This window comes from Pelophylax lessonae (assembly GCF_965119305.1).
Source record: "Pelophylax lessonae genome assembly, chromosome: 3".
Classification (NCBI taxonomy): domain Eukaryota; kingdom Metazoa; phylum Chordata; class Amphibia; order Anura; family Ranidae; genus Pelophylax; species Pelophylax lessonae.
Genome location: NC_138770.1, coordinates 247,018,580 through 247,037,446, shown reverse-complemented (window position 1 = coordinate 247,037,446; position 18,867 = coordinate 247,018,580). Strand labels below are relative to the sequence as shown.

Here is an 18,867-nt window from a genome sequence, read left to right as displayed (position 1 = left end):
GGACTTAACCACAATAAATCAGCTTATTTATAAAAGGGATTTAATTCCTGTAGTTCCACATTAACACAGGCATTTAATAAAACCTGTGTAGGGATCTGCTGCCCTCTACTGTTAGCTGCTAATATCAGAGTGATATGTATAATTATGTATTCTCAATATCAGAGTGATATGTATAATTATGTATTCTCACTTCCTGTCTCTGAGGAAATAGCTTAGAAAAAAAAAAGAAAGAAGAAGTAGAGAGGGGAACTGTCAAGGTTCAGACTAGAACTTGGGACCTCTGCAATATCAAGCTGTGGCTCTTCATGCTGTGCCATCTGAGATGCTGGACAGCTCCCTGTTTGATTAGTTGGACAATTTTGCTTTGTATCTTGTTTCTAGTGAACCTTGAACTCTTTACTCCTTCCATGAACTTTCTTATTAAAGCCATGTCTCTACACTTCTAATTTACCAGATTATTGTGCTCTCTACAGCCAATATCTTGCTCCTTGAATATCTGCAGCTGTCCTTATCTTCACTACCATTTGTAACTGACCTTTGGCTTATTTCTCGACTATGCTTCTGCTTGTTTCCAGCCTGCAACCACTAGTTACCGACATTTGGCTTGTTTACTGACTATGTTTCTGCTTGATCCCTACCTGCTACATCTGTTGCACCATGTGGCTAGCTCAAATCCTGATGGGGCTATCCTGAGGACTGCGATCTGGCACTAACATGCAGAGAATTCCATTTCCAATATCAGTAGCTCTGGTGAAGACCAGTTAGTGCTTAGGCCTTGCTCCTCTGGTGGGCCCACATCATCCGCCATTGGAACCTGCTTGTGTACTTATCCTGTTGATCGGTGTGAACCTCACCACTGCTATAACTACTGGTCTGGTCTCCAAGCCTGACCCCTGACCGTGACAGCAGCTGGCAACACATGTCCACATGCAAGAGCTGCATTACTGAAACACTGTATTTTATCCAGACCACAAGCAGAGACTATTAGATAACTGTTCCTGTGTTCTGGCTGTAGCTGCTCATAACATCTTGAGTTCAAGTCTCTGTCCTTTTGTTATTATTTCAGGTGCACAGTTCCAAGTAGCTAAGTCTGTGCTACTGTATGCGTGTAGTGGTCACATTTTATTATATTAGTAGGTGAACCTGTTTATTGCACTAGAGTTCAGATGCATCTCTTGTTATTTTAGTTACAGTATATGCAGCTCCTGTTATTTTTAGTTAATCCTAAACCTTTTGCTCTGGGATTCTATAGATAGTTTTAGCTTATGGCTCGATAACCAGCATAAGTTAGAGCCAGGTTAGGAATTTGATGGCCACTTCTGGTAGTCAGAGGTCCGGTTGCATGTCAGATTAGAGTAGTTAGGCTGACTCTGAGTTCCAGAGAAGCTGCATTGCAGACTGGTTGGACAACAGTTGGAGGATCTCCCCATCACCACTGATCTTGTCTTCAGGTCTCAGACACAAGGACAGACACAGCATCATGATCATCCTCAGGGGCCCCTGCAACTGGATTTTGCTGCATTTCTCATAACCCCCCTTCCCACAACAAGGCTGCACTTGTAAACATTGTGACCAAATTAACTTGTTTAGGAATCATGTGTTGCATGTAGCTAGACATAAGATCTGGTATATGCATTGAGAATTCACTGTCCATCAACAATATCTGTTGATGGAACCTGCAATGAAAATAGGAAGCGTCAATTCTGTTCAATACATAGGATATTTACCTTATGTCTTTTAAGATATGATGCTATAGAAGTATTAATTGCATTTAAATTACAACATTTTTTTTTTAAAACAGGATTACCAAACTAATGACAACGATCAAGCAGTTGTAGAAATTTGCATCACTCGTGTTACAACAGCAATTAGAGAAACAGGGACCATTGAGAAACATGGCCAAGCTCTTGTGTCACTTTGGGAATCATGTCTGGAGCACAATCTGAAGCCACCAGCAAAAGATGAGGATACTCCCCATGCCAAGATTGCATCTGATATCATGAGCTGTATTCTACAAGTAAGCTTATGGTTTTACAATTACAAATACAGTAAATAATGAATATGCCACATGTTGTTATATAGAATTTAACCACATGAGGACTCCCTTTCCCAGATGTCTTTTGAAGCAATTTTATTTTCTACATTGTTAAACATTACGCCTTGCTCATAATGTTCATTTGTTAGTAATATTAACACATAGAGGTGAGCTACACTTATTTGTATTTTGATAGGGTTTGTTTGTTTTATTACATATCCACCTCAATAACCCTTATGAAACTGGTAAAATCATCTTCTAGTTGTAATATTTTATTGCACTCAGAACACGCTGAATTTCAAATGCTGTGTGCCCCACCTTTTCCCTACATCTACAAACTAATATCTGACTGTATTTCAAAATTATCTTCAGTTTTACTTTTAGTTCAATTTTTAAATGTAATTCAAAGTATGAAAAAAGTGATGACTGTAATAGCAGATATTAGGCTCAGTTCACCAAGCTTTTGCAAAAGGCTAAGGATCTAGTACAGTGACTTAGTGGTTAGAACTTCTGCCAAGCAGCATTGGGATCCTCAGTTCAAATCCTGTCCCAGATGCTATCGGCATGGAGTTTGTGGTCTTCTTGTGGGTAGAACATGCAGACTCTCCAGGTGCTCCAATTTCCTCCCACACTTCAAAGCCATGCTAGTAGGATAACTGAATCCTATCTAAATTGCCCCTAGTCTGTATTTGTGTGGTAGAGACCTTAGATTGTAAGCTCCTTGAGGTAAGGGACAAATGTACACAATGGTAAATCATTGCATGTATACAGTAACTGTAATTAACCACTTTTCTCTTGGGGTACAACTTTAGGCAGCAGAACGATGACCCGTTATTTACACAGTGCCATTTATAATTGGTAAACACTGTGTACCAAGCTTTCATTAGATGGCTTGATAAAAAGAGACTGTCCCGTACCTTCGGGTAGAACCTGACAAGCAAAGGCAAGCCTCTCGTACAACCCTGGTTCAAGGACCGCTGAGGTTTGCAACAGCGACTGCGAGAGTAGGGCGGGGTAATAGTGCCTGCAATCTTCTCCGTTTGTCGGCAGACAAGAAAAGCAGATGGCAGCAGAAAAGCAGACCAACGTGACTTTATCAAGGGCATAAATACATTTGATAGAGTCACGTTGGTCTTTGAAGTAACGCGTCGGGACAAGCTGGTTGACGTCACTTCCGGTCCACGGCCAAGACCGGAAGTAATCGGAAAACACCGCTGTGTGCGGCTGCTACCTTGTATGCTGTTTACTGTCTACTGAAATGTGAGTTTTACTATGTTTTTTAATAAAATTTATGATAAATACTACACTATGAAGTCCCTTCTTCTATCCATGGATTGAGCTCAAACCCCACCAGGATCTGCCCCCTCATAAAGTACCACCATCCACCTTCCAAAGAGATAAGGAGAAAACTAATAGTGACCCCTTTATCCAGGCACCTGATGTGAAGGAAGTACCTGCAGCAGAGCTTACTGTGATATTACAAACGCTCTTTTTGAGTGTTTTGGAGATGAGCGGCCATTACACTTATTTGTGGATAAATGCTCACGCCCTGGTAATATACTTCCTTCTACTGCTGGCAACTTGTGAAGACACCATCGCTTATCTCTACTTTATTTCACTTTGAGAGCACATGAACTTTTATGCATTGATTTATATGCACAAGGACACTTTGTATTTATTTAGTCCTACCCCCATTTTTTTTGGATTAAGAAGCACCGTCTACCATATATGTCCTAATAGTATATATATTTTTGGTAAATTTATTCTAATCATAGCACAGTGCACTTTAACATTCACTCTTTAGCTGCTACATCCACGTCTCAGCATTTTGTGTGATGATATTTTTTGTGATGATATATTTTTTTGTTTGATGAATTTATTTATTTGATCATTTCAGCACAGTGCACTTTAAGATTCACACTCACCCTTTAGCTGCTATCCCCACTTTTTCGTCATTTGTTTATGATGTTATTCTTTATTTGTGGGTGAATCTTTTTGTTCGGGGATTTTATTATCTATTGTGGATCTTATCATTTTATTTATTTATCACCATTATATCCATATATAGTGCTCTATTTGCACTTTATCCCCTAATATTGGAGATATAATTGTTATCACAGGAGATTCACATTTGTGATAGATTTGCGCCAATTTATTTATTCCATTCAGATTTCCCTATGTATGTATGTATGTGTTGACACTGCAGAAAATTGGCTGCTAGTCATATTATATCACACTCTATCTACTCTCCAGCTACTACATCCTGTTCTATGGTTAGCTCTTAGGCTTCTTACCTTGCTTATCTGATTTGTTTTTGCCGTTTGTCCATTTGTTTGGGGTTGATAAGCTGAGGACAAGTATAGCTCAATCTTCAAGACCCCACATAAGGCTCTCCAGAAGCGTGAGGGGAACTGCACTCCCCTGTCAGATACAATGTTTGCAGGAACCCCATGTAGCCTCACGATCTCTTTAACCACTTTAAAACAATATTTTTCACATTCTGTTATATGACATTCTCAAAAGAAATTTAAAAATCAAATTTTTTTAACATTTTAGGCCAATTTGTTTTCTGCTACATATACAATCAGAGCCGCCTGACCCGTGCCTCAGCTTCCCCGTAGGAAGTGGGACTCATCCAGACCGGGTGGTTCGTTTTGAATGGACCTCTCTGTCCTGGGCTCATGAAGCCGTCAATCAATCTGAATTGCCAGTGTTATCAAGGCCTCCAAGGTGTTGGGTACTCCAACCCAGGCCAGTTCATCCTTGAGACTTTCTTCATGCACTCTAGCAGGGTCGGCTGCTCGACAACCCTGCTAGAGTACGTGAAGAGCGCCCTCTGCTGTGACAGTTTGCTGAGGGTCATAGTACAGTTGTGCCATTGTATCAAAGAAAGATTACTTTTCCTGAATTCCTGCGTTATTCTCCTCCAGTAGTCTGGGCCCAGGAATGGGGGGTTCCTCCTGCAGAAAAACGATAATGAACCCCATTCAGAAAAAAGGCCTGTGGCTGGAGGGCAAAGTATAACTGCCACGCATTGCGAAATGCCTTGAACATGCTTCAATCCCCTGAGAATCACTCGGGTGTGGGAACCCGAGGTTCCAGTGGCAACATAATCACTGTAGGTGGAGAAGCGGCCTGGGCTGTAGCCGGAGCTAATGAAGGACTGGTTAAGGTGGCTAAGGACTGCACCCGTTCCTCCAGTTGTACATAGCCTTATTATAGGGACTTGTCGGCTTGTATAAGGGCTGAGATGTGTTGACAATTCTCATCTATGGGAGAGGGTCCTCTTGCAGGCTCAGTCATGGCTGTCTGAGACTGTCATGTACCTTTGGGTAGAGCCTGACAAGCAGAGGAAGGCCTCTTGTACCTCCCCAGTTCAAGGACCACTGAGGTATGCAACAGCACGGCATGGTAGGAGTGCCTGCAATCTTCTCAGTTTGTTGGTAGACAAGAGAAGCAGATGGCAGCAAAGGTAGAGGGCACAATGCGGGTGCAGATATACTGTGGACGCAGGTATGCAGAAGATGCTGGAAGCTGCTGAGATGGGTGCAGAGTCAAACAAGCCAGGTCATACACAGGAGATCCGAATCCTCAGAGATAGCAAGCAAAAGGATGGTCTAAGTTCAGACAGAGAATCAGATAAATCAACGTTAAAAGACAAGCCCAGGTCAAGATTGGGGAGAATCAGAATGGTCAGAAAGCCAGATCAAAATGAGATCAAGGATAGGCACAGGAACAGGATACAGGGAAAAGCTGCAGATCAGACAGCACTGCCCTAGTGCAGCTGTCATCCTTTTATGTGCTAAATAGTGCACACGCATGCAGGCGCCTCTGGCGAACATTCCTGCGCATACGCACAGCTATGCACCTGTGCCCATTCTGGTGGGTAGCCGAGCGACTGTCTGGTTGCTGAATATTCCTAAGAGAAACATGGTACCGAGCTAGAATATATTAGAAAACACCCTTAGCCCTGTATTATTTTGTACCACGCCTGGATTAATAAATGTATTTATTGGGTTAGATCGAGCTCCCTGCTAATCTGAGGGATTGTGTACCATGTTATAGCTGTTATTGGTCATTACAGTGATCACATGCTATTGTGTACAGTGTTGATCCCTCCCTTTCCTCTTACAACAGAGGAAAGAAAGAGATCGTGGAGTACTTGTCAATAGGGAAAAAATAAAAGGATTAGCAGCTGCTTCCAAGCCCATGCATATACAGTAGCACTTTTTGTTCTTCTTCAGTGAATGGAATTTCTTTATGATCTGCCTTTCATGCAGTAAACACCATGTGTATCACTACAGGAAGACAAGTGTGATTGGGCCTTGGTATAAAAGAAAAAAAATAAAACAACTGCTTACGTTGTTCACAAGATGTGTGGATGTACCAAGGGAAGTATGCATAGAAAAGCCTTCATAGAGTAACACCATGTTTATAGAAAAAAAAAAAAAAAAAACAATCCCTTCTGGGAGATCAATGTTTTATTAAACCTGGTATAACATAAAAAATAATATTCAGGGGTAAATACATAAATATGCCAGTTCACTAATTTATAATGTGGTCTTAGCAGTCTTTAACTGAACAAAAAAGCAAAAACAGGTTGTGGCATAGACATCACAGCAATAATAGCAATCACTCTTGAAGAGGCCAAATGGCAGTGGTGTATCATCAGTGTGTGCAGGGTGTGTGGGGAACGCAGGCCCAAAGGAAAGTGGGACCCAATGTACCCTGTACACACACTGGCCACATGGATTATAAAAAAATAAATTCATATCCAACATTTTTCCTGAGCCCAAGTGGGTAAAGGTACTGTTTATAAGCATCAGCAACTTTGGAACTTTTTTTTCCATCTTATCAGCTGCATTTGCCAATGCTTTGATTATAGTTTCGGCTACCACCACCCACAGCCACTGTCTAGAAGCAGAGTCATACCTGACTTGAGAGCTGGCTTGTGGGAACTGTAGCTGAGCGGGAAGTAGTATCAGGTGATGGCAGCCAGGACAAAGGGGGGCCAAGTGAGCATAATGCTGACGATGGGGAGGGGGGGGCAACTTGTGATTTGGGCGCTCATCCTGCTCCTCACTGACAGGCGTGATTGTCACTTCTTTCACAAGAAGCAGTGGCCGATAGCTGCAGCTGGAGAGAGGAATTGGCTTTCTCCTCCCTCCAACGTGCAGGTGGCAATAGAGAGCAGGTGCTGAGACTGAGAACTCTTCTCAGTCCTTCCCTCTCCTCCTCAGAACCCCCAGACCTTCTTCTCCTCCTCAGAGCCCTCAGACCTCCCCTCTTTACCCCTCAAACCCCTCTATCTCTAGAGCTCCCAGACCTTCATTCTCTTTCTCAGAGCCCTCAGACCTCCTCTCTTCTTCTCAGACCCCATCTCCTCCTCAGAGACCCCGGACCTTCCCACTCTCCTCAGACCATCTCAGACCTCCCCTCACCTCCTCATAGCCCCAGCCCTCCCCTCTCTACTCCGCAGACCCCCCTCTCATCCTCAGACCCTCCAGACCTCCTCTCTCTATTCCTCAGACTTCCCTCTCCTCCTCAGACCCCCAGACCTTCCACTCCTATTCAGACCGCCAGACCTCCCCTCTCTACTCCTCAGATTCTCCTATCTTTCCTTCCCAGTTCTCCCATCTGCTCCTCAGACCCCCAGACCTCCCCTCTCTCCTCCTCTGACCACCCTGCTCCTCACAGCCCCCGGATCTTTCATTCCTCCTTAGACCCCCAGACCTCCCCTCTAGTCATCAGACCCCCCTCTCCTCCTCTGCACCCCCAGACCTTTCCTCTCCTTCTCAGACCCCCCAGACCTTCTATCTCCTTATCAGATTCCCCAGACCTCCCCTCTCTCCTCCTCATAACCCCCTCGCCTTAGACCCCCTCAGACCTTCCCTCTCTGCTCCTCAGACCCACCCTCTCCTCCTCAGACCACCCCCAGACCCCCCTCTCCTCCTCAGACCCCCTAGACCTCCCCACACTACTCCTCAGACCCCCCCCCTCTCCTCCTCAGAGCCCCCAGACTTTTCCCTCCTCCTCAGACCTGCCCTCTCCTCCTCAGACCTACCTTCTCTGCTCTTACTCTTTAGACCCCCCTCTCCTCCTTAGACCCCCCAGACCTCACCTTTCCTCAGTCTTCTCTCTCCTCAGACCCCCCAGAAATCCATCTCCACCTCAGATCCCCCCAGACCCCTCTCTTCTCCTCAGACCCCCTCACGACCTCCCTCTCCCCTCAGTTCCCCCAGACCTCCCCTCTCCAACTCAGACTCCTCCTCAGCCCCCCTCTCCTCCAAACACCCCAGACCTCCCATCTCTACTCTTCAGACCCCCAGGCTTTCCCTTTCTACTCCTCAGACCCCCTCCATCTCAAACCCCACAGACCCCCCTCTACACTTCAGATTCCCCCAGACCCCCCTCATTTCCTTAGAACCCTTATACCCCCTCCTCTACTCTTTAGACACCCCTCTGACCTCCTTAAGGCCCCTTTCACACTGCTCGCAGCAGTTTCCTCACTAGGGAAGCTAATGGAGGGCAGTCTGTACTTTTTAGCTTCAAGGGAAGCAATGGGAGACATCAGGGATCTAAAAGGATGCAAAGTCAAACCATGCAAACAGACACCAAGAAACCAACAGATGCAAGCATATAATTATTTTGTCACAGTACAAGTGACTTATCTGAGTCAAGCAGCAGCAGTCCTGCTGACAAGCACTAATATTTCTACTCCAGACTGTGAACTTTCTTCTTACCATCCAGAAAACACAGGTTCCTTAGAGATTTATGACACCGTTATATCCATCCAAGGTAATAAGGCAGAATAATGGCTTAAATAACAGACTTCCACAGCCACATTCCTGAATGAATCAGTAGGAAAGAGAAAGTCTGTGTGATGGTCGTGATAACCAACGACCCCTCACAATGAAAATTGGGACTTTAAAGGCTGTGGAACAGTTTGTAGAAAACAACACTTGAATTCATAAAAAAATATTGCTTTATTGAAAATTAACATATCAATACATAAAATATCTATAAAATATTGTAAGCATGTGCAGAGTAACACCAATCCAATGCATCAGAAACAGGGTACAGCCCGTATTGTGCGACTTGACGGGTCCTACATTTTTTTTCGCCAAGGCTACAAAGCTCTCATATTAGCTTCTTCAGGGACTATATATTGAAGTCCCAACACTGTTTTCAGATGCTATACACAGAGATATGAAGGGAGAATTATACATACAATCATAGCATTTAGGCTATTATCCATAGTTATACAGTCTCCCTATCGTCTGTAAAAGAACTATCAGATTATGCTTACCATTTGGTATAAATCACAGAGCATGCCGATTATACATCTAGGTCCCAACACAGCAATGGTAGGGCCAAGGTTGTGGTGCCATCATCATGGGGGCAGATGGAGCCAGTATCCTAGAACCCGGGGAGGGAAACCCGCACGACAAGCACTGGACCGAGTATCCAATGCGTGGAGAGTATCACCAGACCTAGGGAGCACCAACGGGGGATATATGCTAATACCTGCATGGTTTATAACACAAAAAAGAAAAAATGGGGAAATGGGGACCCCTGTAGGCAGTCCTACCAGACACAATGTATATAGCTACTGTGCAGACCTCATGTGGTGCTCCAGATCCCAGGAGGAGATTTAAACCAAGTGAGGAGGCAGGAAGGAATAAGAACATGCAATGGTACAAGATTGATGCCTTACTTCATGCAAGTTTCAGCTTCAAATATGTTCATGTGTCACTTTCGGTGCGGGCGCCATATTGTGGCTACTGCTCTCCAGCGTGAACCGCAATGGGTTGCGGCTACCATGGAGGCGGCCGTACAAGTAGCCTGCCAGTAAAGTACTGGCAGGCTCGGGGTATGTGAGGGGAGGTACGATGGAAAAACCTTCCCTACCCCGGCTAGGCGCCTGAATACTTGCCAAAAATGGGCAATCCCTCCGGGAAGGACACTGCGCTGCCACCAAGAGGCCAAACTAGGGCATGCTCGGTGATATATCCAACTGACAATAATAACAAATACTCATTCCATTGTGAACCTAAAATACAACTATATATCAGTCATAGAAATATACATATATATAAATGTAGCAATTCACTGTTCAATTACAATTACAGTGCCTTGCAAAAGTATTCAGCCCCCTTGAACTTTGCGACCTTTTGCCACATTTCAGGCTTCAAACATAAAGATATAAAACTGTAATTATTTGTGAAGAATCAACAACAAGTGGGACACAATCATGAAGTGGAACGAAATTTAATTAATTATTCCCTTCTAACACCTGGATATTATTATTTGTGAACAATTCCATTGTAGATTTTGCTTTATGTTTTGGATCATTGTCTTGTTGGAAGACAAATCTCCATCCTAGTCTCAGGTCTTTTGCAGACTCCATCAGGTTTTCTTCCAGAATGGTCCTATATTTGGCTCCATCCATCTTCCCATCAACTTTAACCATCTTCCCTGTCCCTGCTGAAGAAAAGCAGGCCCAAACCATGATGCTGCCACCACCATGTTTGACAGTGGGGGTGGTGTGTTCAGCGTGATGAGCTGTGTTGCTTTTGCGCGAAACACAACGTTTTGCATTGTTGCCAAAAAGTTTGATTTTGGTTTCATCTGACCAGAGCACCTTCTGTGATCATGGGCCTCTTGGCTGCATCTCTGATCAGTCTTCTCCTTGTATGAGCTGAAATTTTAGAGGGACGGCCAGGTCTTCATAGATTTGCAGTGGTCTGATACTCCTTCCATTTCAATATTATCGCTTGCACAGTGCTCCTTGGGATGTTTAAAGCTTGGGAAATCTTTTTGTTTCCAAATCTGGCTTTAAACTTATCCACAACAGTATCTCGGACCTGCCTGGTGTGTTCCTTGTTCTTCATGATTCTCTCTGCACTTCAAACGGACCTCTGAGACTATCACAGTGCAGGTGCATTTATACGGAGACTTGATTACACACAGGTGGATTCTATTTATCATCATTTGTCATTTAGGTCAACATTGGATCATTCAGAGATCCTCACTGAACTTCTGGAGAGAGTTTTCTGCACTGAAAGTAAAGGGGCTGAATTTTGCACGCCCAATTTTTCAGTTTTTTATTTGTTAACAAAGTTTGAAATATCCAATACATTTCGTTCCACTTCATGATTGTATCCCACTTGTTGTTGATTCTTTACAAAAAATGACAGTTTTATATCTTTATGTTTGAAGCCTGAAATGTGGCAAAAGGTCGCAAAGTTCAAGGGGGGCGAATACTTTCGCAAAGGCACTGTATTGGCAACAAACCAACCATCTTCAACTATATAAACAGAACCAACATTGATATATATATCGAGAAAGGGAAACAAACAGACAAACACACACACACACACACAAAAAAAAAGGGACATATTATTATAACTATTCCAAAAATGGTTTGAAGGATAAAGCTGTGTTAAGGCCTGGCGGTCGTGTGGCCTGTAAATTGTATATCCATTTGGCTTCACATTTTAATATCTGATTGTCAAAGTTTGCACCTCTGGAATTCTTTATTATGGTTTCCAGTACTGAGAACAGTATAGTATGTGGGTCAAAACTATGTTTAAGACCCACATGCTTACAGATGGGGGTGTATAACAAACCAACGTCAATATAATAAAGATGGTCCCCGATACGACGAGAGAGAGCCCTCTTTGTCTTACCAACATAAAAGGATCCGCAAATACAGTTGGCCAGATAAACAACCCCCTCGGTGCGACAGTCCGCATAAAAGTGGGGTTTCAATGTGCCACCTCGAGGGAAACTGCCCTCCCTCACTCAGGGGCATTGTTTGCAACTGCCACATTGGTACTTACCAAGTCCACCAGTGGCTCCTTCCACAATGTCTCCAGGGGCACGGTGGTGACTATGGACCAGCCGGTCCCTGATGGAGGGAGCCCTACGATAAACAATTTCAAGGGACAGTCCGCATAAAAGTGGGGTTTCAATGTGCCACCTCGAGGGAAACTGCCCTCCCTCACTCAGGGGCATTGTTTGCAACTGCCACATTGGTACTTACCAAGTCCACCAGTGGCTCCTTCCACAACGTCTCCAGGGGCACGGTGGTGACTATGGACCAGCCGGTCCCTGATGGAGGGAGCCCTACGATAAACAATTTCAGGGGATGTGTGAATATATTTGGATATAATCCTATCGTCGGTTAGAAAATGCCAGTTTAGGTTAATTAACTCATGGACAAGTTGGTGATGGTAATTGAATTTAGTAACAATTTTGGTAGTATTACTTTGTTTGCGAGTATTTGAACAAAAGATTAAACTTTCCCTTGAATGGGCTGCCACTCTATTATAGGCCTTCTTTAAGATTTTTTTACTATACCCACGAGCCATTAATCGCTATTGCAGGGCTTTTGCTTCAACCTGAAAATCATTCTCCTTCGCACAGTTCCGATGAATTCTTAAATATTGAGTATACGGGATACTCCTAACTAGCGAGCGGGGGTGGCCGCTCGCTGAATGGAGTATAGTGTTGCCTACAGTTTCCTTGCGGAACAAGGACGTATGGATAGTCCCATCCTCATTGATGAACAATTTAGTGTCCAGAAATGAGATGGTTTTGGTATCAAATTGAACTGTGAATTTGAGATTGTAGCTATTGCCAGATAGATAGTCAACAAAACCCAATATTTTGACCGGGGTACCCGTCCAGACGATAAGCACGTCGTCGATGTATCTGTGCCACGATACAAGGTGGCGCAGATACATCGAAGCGCCATCGTCCGAGAACAGGGCCCTTTCCCACCCCCCTAGGTACAGGTTGGCGTATGATGGGGCACAAGAAGTCCCCATCGCCACCCCCTGTACCTGGAGGTAAGTGGTGTCCTTGAACGTAAATACGTTTGAGCGGAGGATATGGTCCAATAATAATACTACGAAATAGGCCATAGGCCATTTGGACCGATGCTGTTCCCTTAGGAACATGGGGACAACCTGCACTCCCTTGGAATGGGGAATGCTGGAGTACAACGCCTCAATGTCCAGGGCAACCAGCAAAGCCCCCTGTGGTACCGTAAGATCTTCCACAACTCTAAGAAGCTCAAGAGTGTTCTTGAGATAAGATGGAAGTCTGATGACATGAGGACGAAGTTGGTCGTCCACAAACTTACTTTCTGCTTCTGTTAAACATCCGATTCCTGAAACAATCAGTCGACCTGGAGGTTTATTCAAACATTTATGAATTTTTGGAATAGAGTAAAACATAGGTGTTATAGGCCCTTTTTACATACAAGAAATCATAAAGTTCTTGGTCAATGATACATGATTATTTAGCTTCTGCCAAGATTGACATAAATCATTCACGGAACTGATCGGTAAGATCCTGGGACACAGGCTCATACCAATACCTGTTGGATAGAATTTCAAGACACATATTCTCATATTGGTCAGCGTCCATAACGACCACATTGCCCCCTGTTATATCCATCATTGTTGCAGATTCCTGTTCAATTGTTGCACTGAAGAAATAGCTGTTTATTTGGCTATGTCAATGTGTGAAGTGAATGGGAGTGGCTTTTTGGGTATCAGTCAGCTGATGCACTTTTATATCATAGTTTTATGTATAATGTTTGACATCATTTCCTGCCCATGCTGACTGGACTGTGAGACCCTGAGGGAGAAAGTGAAAAGAAACCGAGAAGGTCTTAGCCACATGTATCCTGTCAATGCACCTAAACCCCAAGCCAGAAGGGACGGCAAGTATTCCTATGATCTAAGAGTTTAACTGTAGTTGCTGAGTGTATATTTTGTATTTATATTATGCCTTTGTTATTATTTCATATGCACAATGACCAGGTTTGCAATTTGTATCTTCTCTAAATGGGACTGGAAGTTAAGGGGCAGCGTCTTTTTGAGGTGGCGACACATGACATCATTATGACGCAAATATGTGATATATTGAGACGCCCATCTCAATGTCTGCCTCCTGTGTTTACCTGTTCATATCACTGGGAATGAACAGGTGGAACCACTGGGAGCTCTTTCTTTGACTTACAGTACATGGGGTAACTATATAGCGTTAGGGATCTGTTTCTCCATTAAAGGGCTGGAATTATACAGGCACATTGTAGAGCTGTTCTCTGTAAGTATCTGTGCTCTTCCTCATCCTTAGTTTGGATGTTTACATACCTTGGATTTTTAAACATTGGTAAATCCAAACTTATTTTAATTAGTCCCCCTTTTCTCTCTTTTTTTCTTCTTGTTCCCTCCCCCTTTTTAAGCCAGGGTGTCAATATTTTTTGGATTATGATCCAGCGGTCTCTGCATAGTGTGAATTAAGGTGACACAGTGATAACATGGAGTTCTCTTTGGGCCTATGGAGCATCATGGCTAATGATAGCACACAATGTAAGCAGTTGTCAAATATATAAAGTGAAGTTAATGTAAATTTACAATGTTTGTTAGATTCTAAAGTCAGATTATTCTATGTTGAAGAAAGTGGTATAAAATCCCTGAAGAAGATTTTATTTGTATTTTTTCGAAACGCGTTGGTATCCTCACCGTTTGGGAACCGTCTTCAGTTGTTTTCAATTATTGATTGAACCGAACAGCAAGTAGTTGAGAATACCACTCCTATGCAATTTGGATGCTTCTTATGATTGATGTCATTGTGTCAAATGTTATTGTATAAAAAAAAAGAATCTTATGAAATAAAAAGAAATGTTATATAATTCTATTTTAAGTGAAAAAATAAAGATACATTTTTAAATATATATTGATGTTTAATTGCCTTGAAAATCAAGATTAAAGAGGATACAAATTGCAAACCATAAAAAAGGGCGATTACACCCTCAGTCATTTGAGTTTTCTACAATACAGAGTGCCAGGTAGCTAGGTCTTTGCTACTGTATGTAAAGAATAAAGTGTGCTATGCCTTTAAATTTTAAATGTCAAAAAAAATATATGATAAAGGGAACAATCAATACATTTTATTAAACAACGAATGACTATACCAGTGTTTCTCAACCTTTTTTTTAGTCGAGGCACCCTTTAAAAATGATATACAATCTCAAGGCACCCTTTAAAAATTATGGACAGTCTTGAGGCACCCAATTCTAAAATGTAAAATCTATTCTAATAGTTTTACATAATGGAAATAGTGCAGTGCTATCATGAAAAATTATATATTGTACCGTTGGGCGGTACCTGACGCTCAACTACCACGCCCCCAGACGCCTGGCTTTTTTACTACACGCGGGACGCCGCGGATTTTACATGATTCACTGATGCGATTGTTTCACCTTCTAAATGTAAGTGCAACATTGAATAAATCTTTGCTGTTTTAAATCTTACTGGATTACGCTATGGGTCTTCTTGTTTCCTCCCCATACACCTGATGTTCATGTGCCTGGAGTTGTGACACACAAGATTTGGTGGAGATAGATTCCTTGTCCATGGTTCCAAAGGAAGGAACATACTGATTTTACATCTTAAGCGTGTGTGGCTCAACCATTAATTTGGGGGCTGGGGCTTCTGGTAAGCAGCCTATTTATACATTCGTTATGGGTATATTCCTGCTGTAAAATCTCCTTGGGACTCAAGCCTCCTCTCTACCACTGTCCACTCTGGGACCGGTATATTCATTTTGGACTTTTTTTTGGACTTTTGTTCACTCTGCATACACGTTTGATGATTATCAATTTATGCACTATATGGTTTACACTTTATCATGCCAGTGTTGCACCATCTTTTAACCACTTAAGCCCCGGAAGATTTTACCCCCTTCCTGACCAGGGCCTATTTTGCGATTCGGCACTGCGTGACTTTTACGGACAATTGCGCGGTCGTGCGACGCTGTACTTAAACAATTTTGACGTCCTTTTTTCCCACAGAGCTTTCTTTTGGTGGTATTTGATCAACTGTGCGATTTTTTGATCATGCACTATAAACAAAAAAAGAGTGACAATTTTGCAAAAATAACAATATTTTTCACATTTTTTTATATGAAATTCCCCCAAAAAAATGTAAAAATCAAAATGTTTTAACATTTTAGGCCAATTTGTTTTATGCTACATATGTTTGGTAAAAAAAATCACAAAAAGTGTATTTTGATTGGTTTGCGCAAAAGTTATTGCGTTTACTAACTAAGGGAAAGATTTTTGTCATTTTTGTTGTTTTTTTTTTAACGAGTAATGGCGGCGATCTGCGATTTTTTTTTGCGGGACATTGCGGCGGACAGATTGGACCCTTGACTGACATTTTTGACACTTTTGGGGTTACCAGTGACATTACTACAGTAATCAGTGCTATACATATGCACTGTTACTGTAAAAATGACACTGGCAGTGAAGGGGTTAACTTTTTGAGAGGGAGGGGTTAAGTGTGTCCCTAGGGGCGTGATTCTAACTGTGATTAGATGTGGCTTGATGTGTAAGAACAGAGATCAATGGTCCTTCATCGTTTGATCTCCATTCTTACACAGGGGAGAATGACAGGCGGCTTTGTTTACATTAGCCGCCTGCCTTTCTCCCGGTGTAACGGACGATCGCAAGTGCCCGGCGGACATCGGGTCTGCCAGGCACACGCGCAGGGGGGTCCGTGACCGCGCGGGAGCGGGAGCGCGCCTCCGGGGGCGCGCGCTCGCTCCCTAGACCCTCACAGGCTAGCGACGTAGCCCTACGGGGCTGACCGCCGCAGTAAATAGTCGTGCGGCAGTCGGCAAGCGGTTAATTTGTGCATCAATTAACTTTTTGCACAATTTATGATTATAATTTTTCATATTTATGCTCTTAATTTTTCACGATAGCGCTGCACTATTTGCTTTCCATGATTTTTGATTTATATAGATCAAGTGTACTAGCTGCTTCACATTATCAATATTTTCCCTATTTACCTAGCGCAGGATCTTCCTGTTTTTTTTATGAGTTTTACATAATGCATAATCCACAAGTCCAAGTTGGACACCCAACATTAGAGGTCATAATTCTTCCAAAGCAAATACACTTTTGCAAACTTGTACTGACTAGTATTCCAATGTTTCTCTTCTCTCTGTTTTTCTCCATCGCTCAGCTAATGTGACCCCAACGCTGATTGAGAGGGGCAGGGGAGGTTCAAACAAGGATACTATGCAGGTGACTGACATCCTCCTTATGAACTGATGATGCCATTGGTAATTAGGATGCTGGCAGCCAGGAGGGTGTAATGTTGAACAATGAAAACCTGTGGCTTAGTGTAACTTTTTGGGCAATTTTTAGGCATTTTGCCAAGGCACCCCTGAAGAACCCTCAGGGCACCCCAGGGTGCCTGGGCACCCTGGTTGAAAAAGGCTGGACTATACTATCACCAGAAATCATTAAAAATTCTTAAATGTGTGATAAAGTCTAAATACACATATGATCATCCAGTGCTTCAAAATGCTCAGTGTTCAAATGTAAACAAATCCATGCTCCAGTGTTCAAAGTGCTGGTTCAAAAGGCTTAGCCTCTTACCGGACAGAAATGATCTCATTAATATGAGATCACAAGCACTTTTTATCCAAAGGAAGGTTGATGCTCTCACCATCAGACTTCCAATTGTGTTTGTGTGAGCTCTTCAGCAGGATACAGCAATGTGTCCCCACAGTAAGAGTATGCAGCCAAGAGCCAGCAAACTCAGTCCAACACAGGCATCAAAAAAGCAGAAAGGAAGAAGCCTAATAGTGCAGTAATTATGAACAAAGTTTTATTATAATATTTATTGCACTTACATGTCGAAGGAAAAAAGCAAGCAGTTAAAATAGTCCAGTCTGCATGGCCGTGGGTCCCGCCAGCTTGCCCGTGCGTGATGATGTCACAGATCTAGCTCCGCCATACATATTTCTCATTAATAGGCATCCCATGCATAATGGCGTCCCAGATCTAGCTCCGCCCAGTGCATTTGTCCATAATATGCATCTTCTGGTATTTGTTGACATTTAGAATTTAAAGAGACAGCACACTTTATTCTTTATATAGTTTGATTTTCTTTATATAGTTTAAACTAGGTTCGGTATTCAGAATTTTTTAGGTGCAGCAGTAGTTTACTTATATAAAGCCTCAATCACCTTCCAGTACATTGGTAGGTGAACCTACTTATTGCAATATACGGTATTTTATATGTAGCCTATATTATTCTAGTTAACCTCGTCCCTTCTGGTCTTGGATTCTGTAGCTAGTTTTTAGCTTAAGGCTACGTTCACAACTTGGCGTTGCTATTACTGGCATTTTTATGGGCGTTTTTTCAGGCGTTTTTATGGGCATTTTTGCAGGCGTTTTACAGGCGTTTTTACAGGCGTTTTTTTGTGCAGGCGTTTTTAGATTGACTAGAGACCAATGGAAAACGCCTGTAATCTACCCAAAAAGAAGCTCATGTACTTTTTTGAGCGTTGGGCGTTTTGCTCACGGCGTCAAAACGCTCAGATGTGAACAGGGGCCATTGAAATGAATAGGATTTGTCTTGTTGGGCGTTTTGAGAGCTGATCCTAGAGCAGAAAAACTCCCCCAAAACTCCCCAAAACGCCTACATGTGAACGTAGCCTTAGGCTCAATAACCAGCATAGGCTAGAGCCAGGTTAAAGCTTCCACTGGCCAAGTCAGTATCACAGGCTTAGAGGTCTTGTCACATGTCAGATTACAAAATGTTCGGGAAGGTCAAAGAGCAGAGTAGATAGGCTGACTCTGAGTTCACAGAGTTCTGCCAGTGAGGAGTTCTTGTTTTCAGGTCACCAACACAAAGACATTCACCATATCATCCTCAGGTGCCCCTGCAACGGAACTTTGCTGCAACATTAATCTGGAGGTATCTCTGTTAATAACTATATATGCACGAGTATAT

At 42.8% G+C, this 18,867-nt stretch overlaps 1 protein-coding gene across 2 annotated transcripts in view; it reads left to right on the top strand.

The window, feature by feature from the left end:
• VEPH1 (ventricular zone expressed PH domain containing 1) overlaps positions 1-18,867 on the top strand; it is a 761,239-nt gene that overhangs the window by 125,205 nt on the left and 617,167 nt on the right. For both annotated transcript variants that reach the window (XM_082249205.1, XM_082249204.1), the window contains exon 3: positions 1,802-2,017. In XM_082249205.1, coding sequence (XP_082105331.1) covers positions 1,802-2,017 — 216 coding nt within the window. The remainder of the gene's footprint in view (positions 1-1,801; positions 2,018-18,867) is intronic.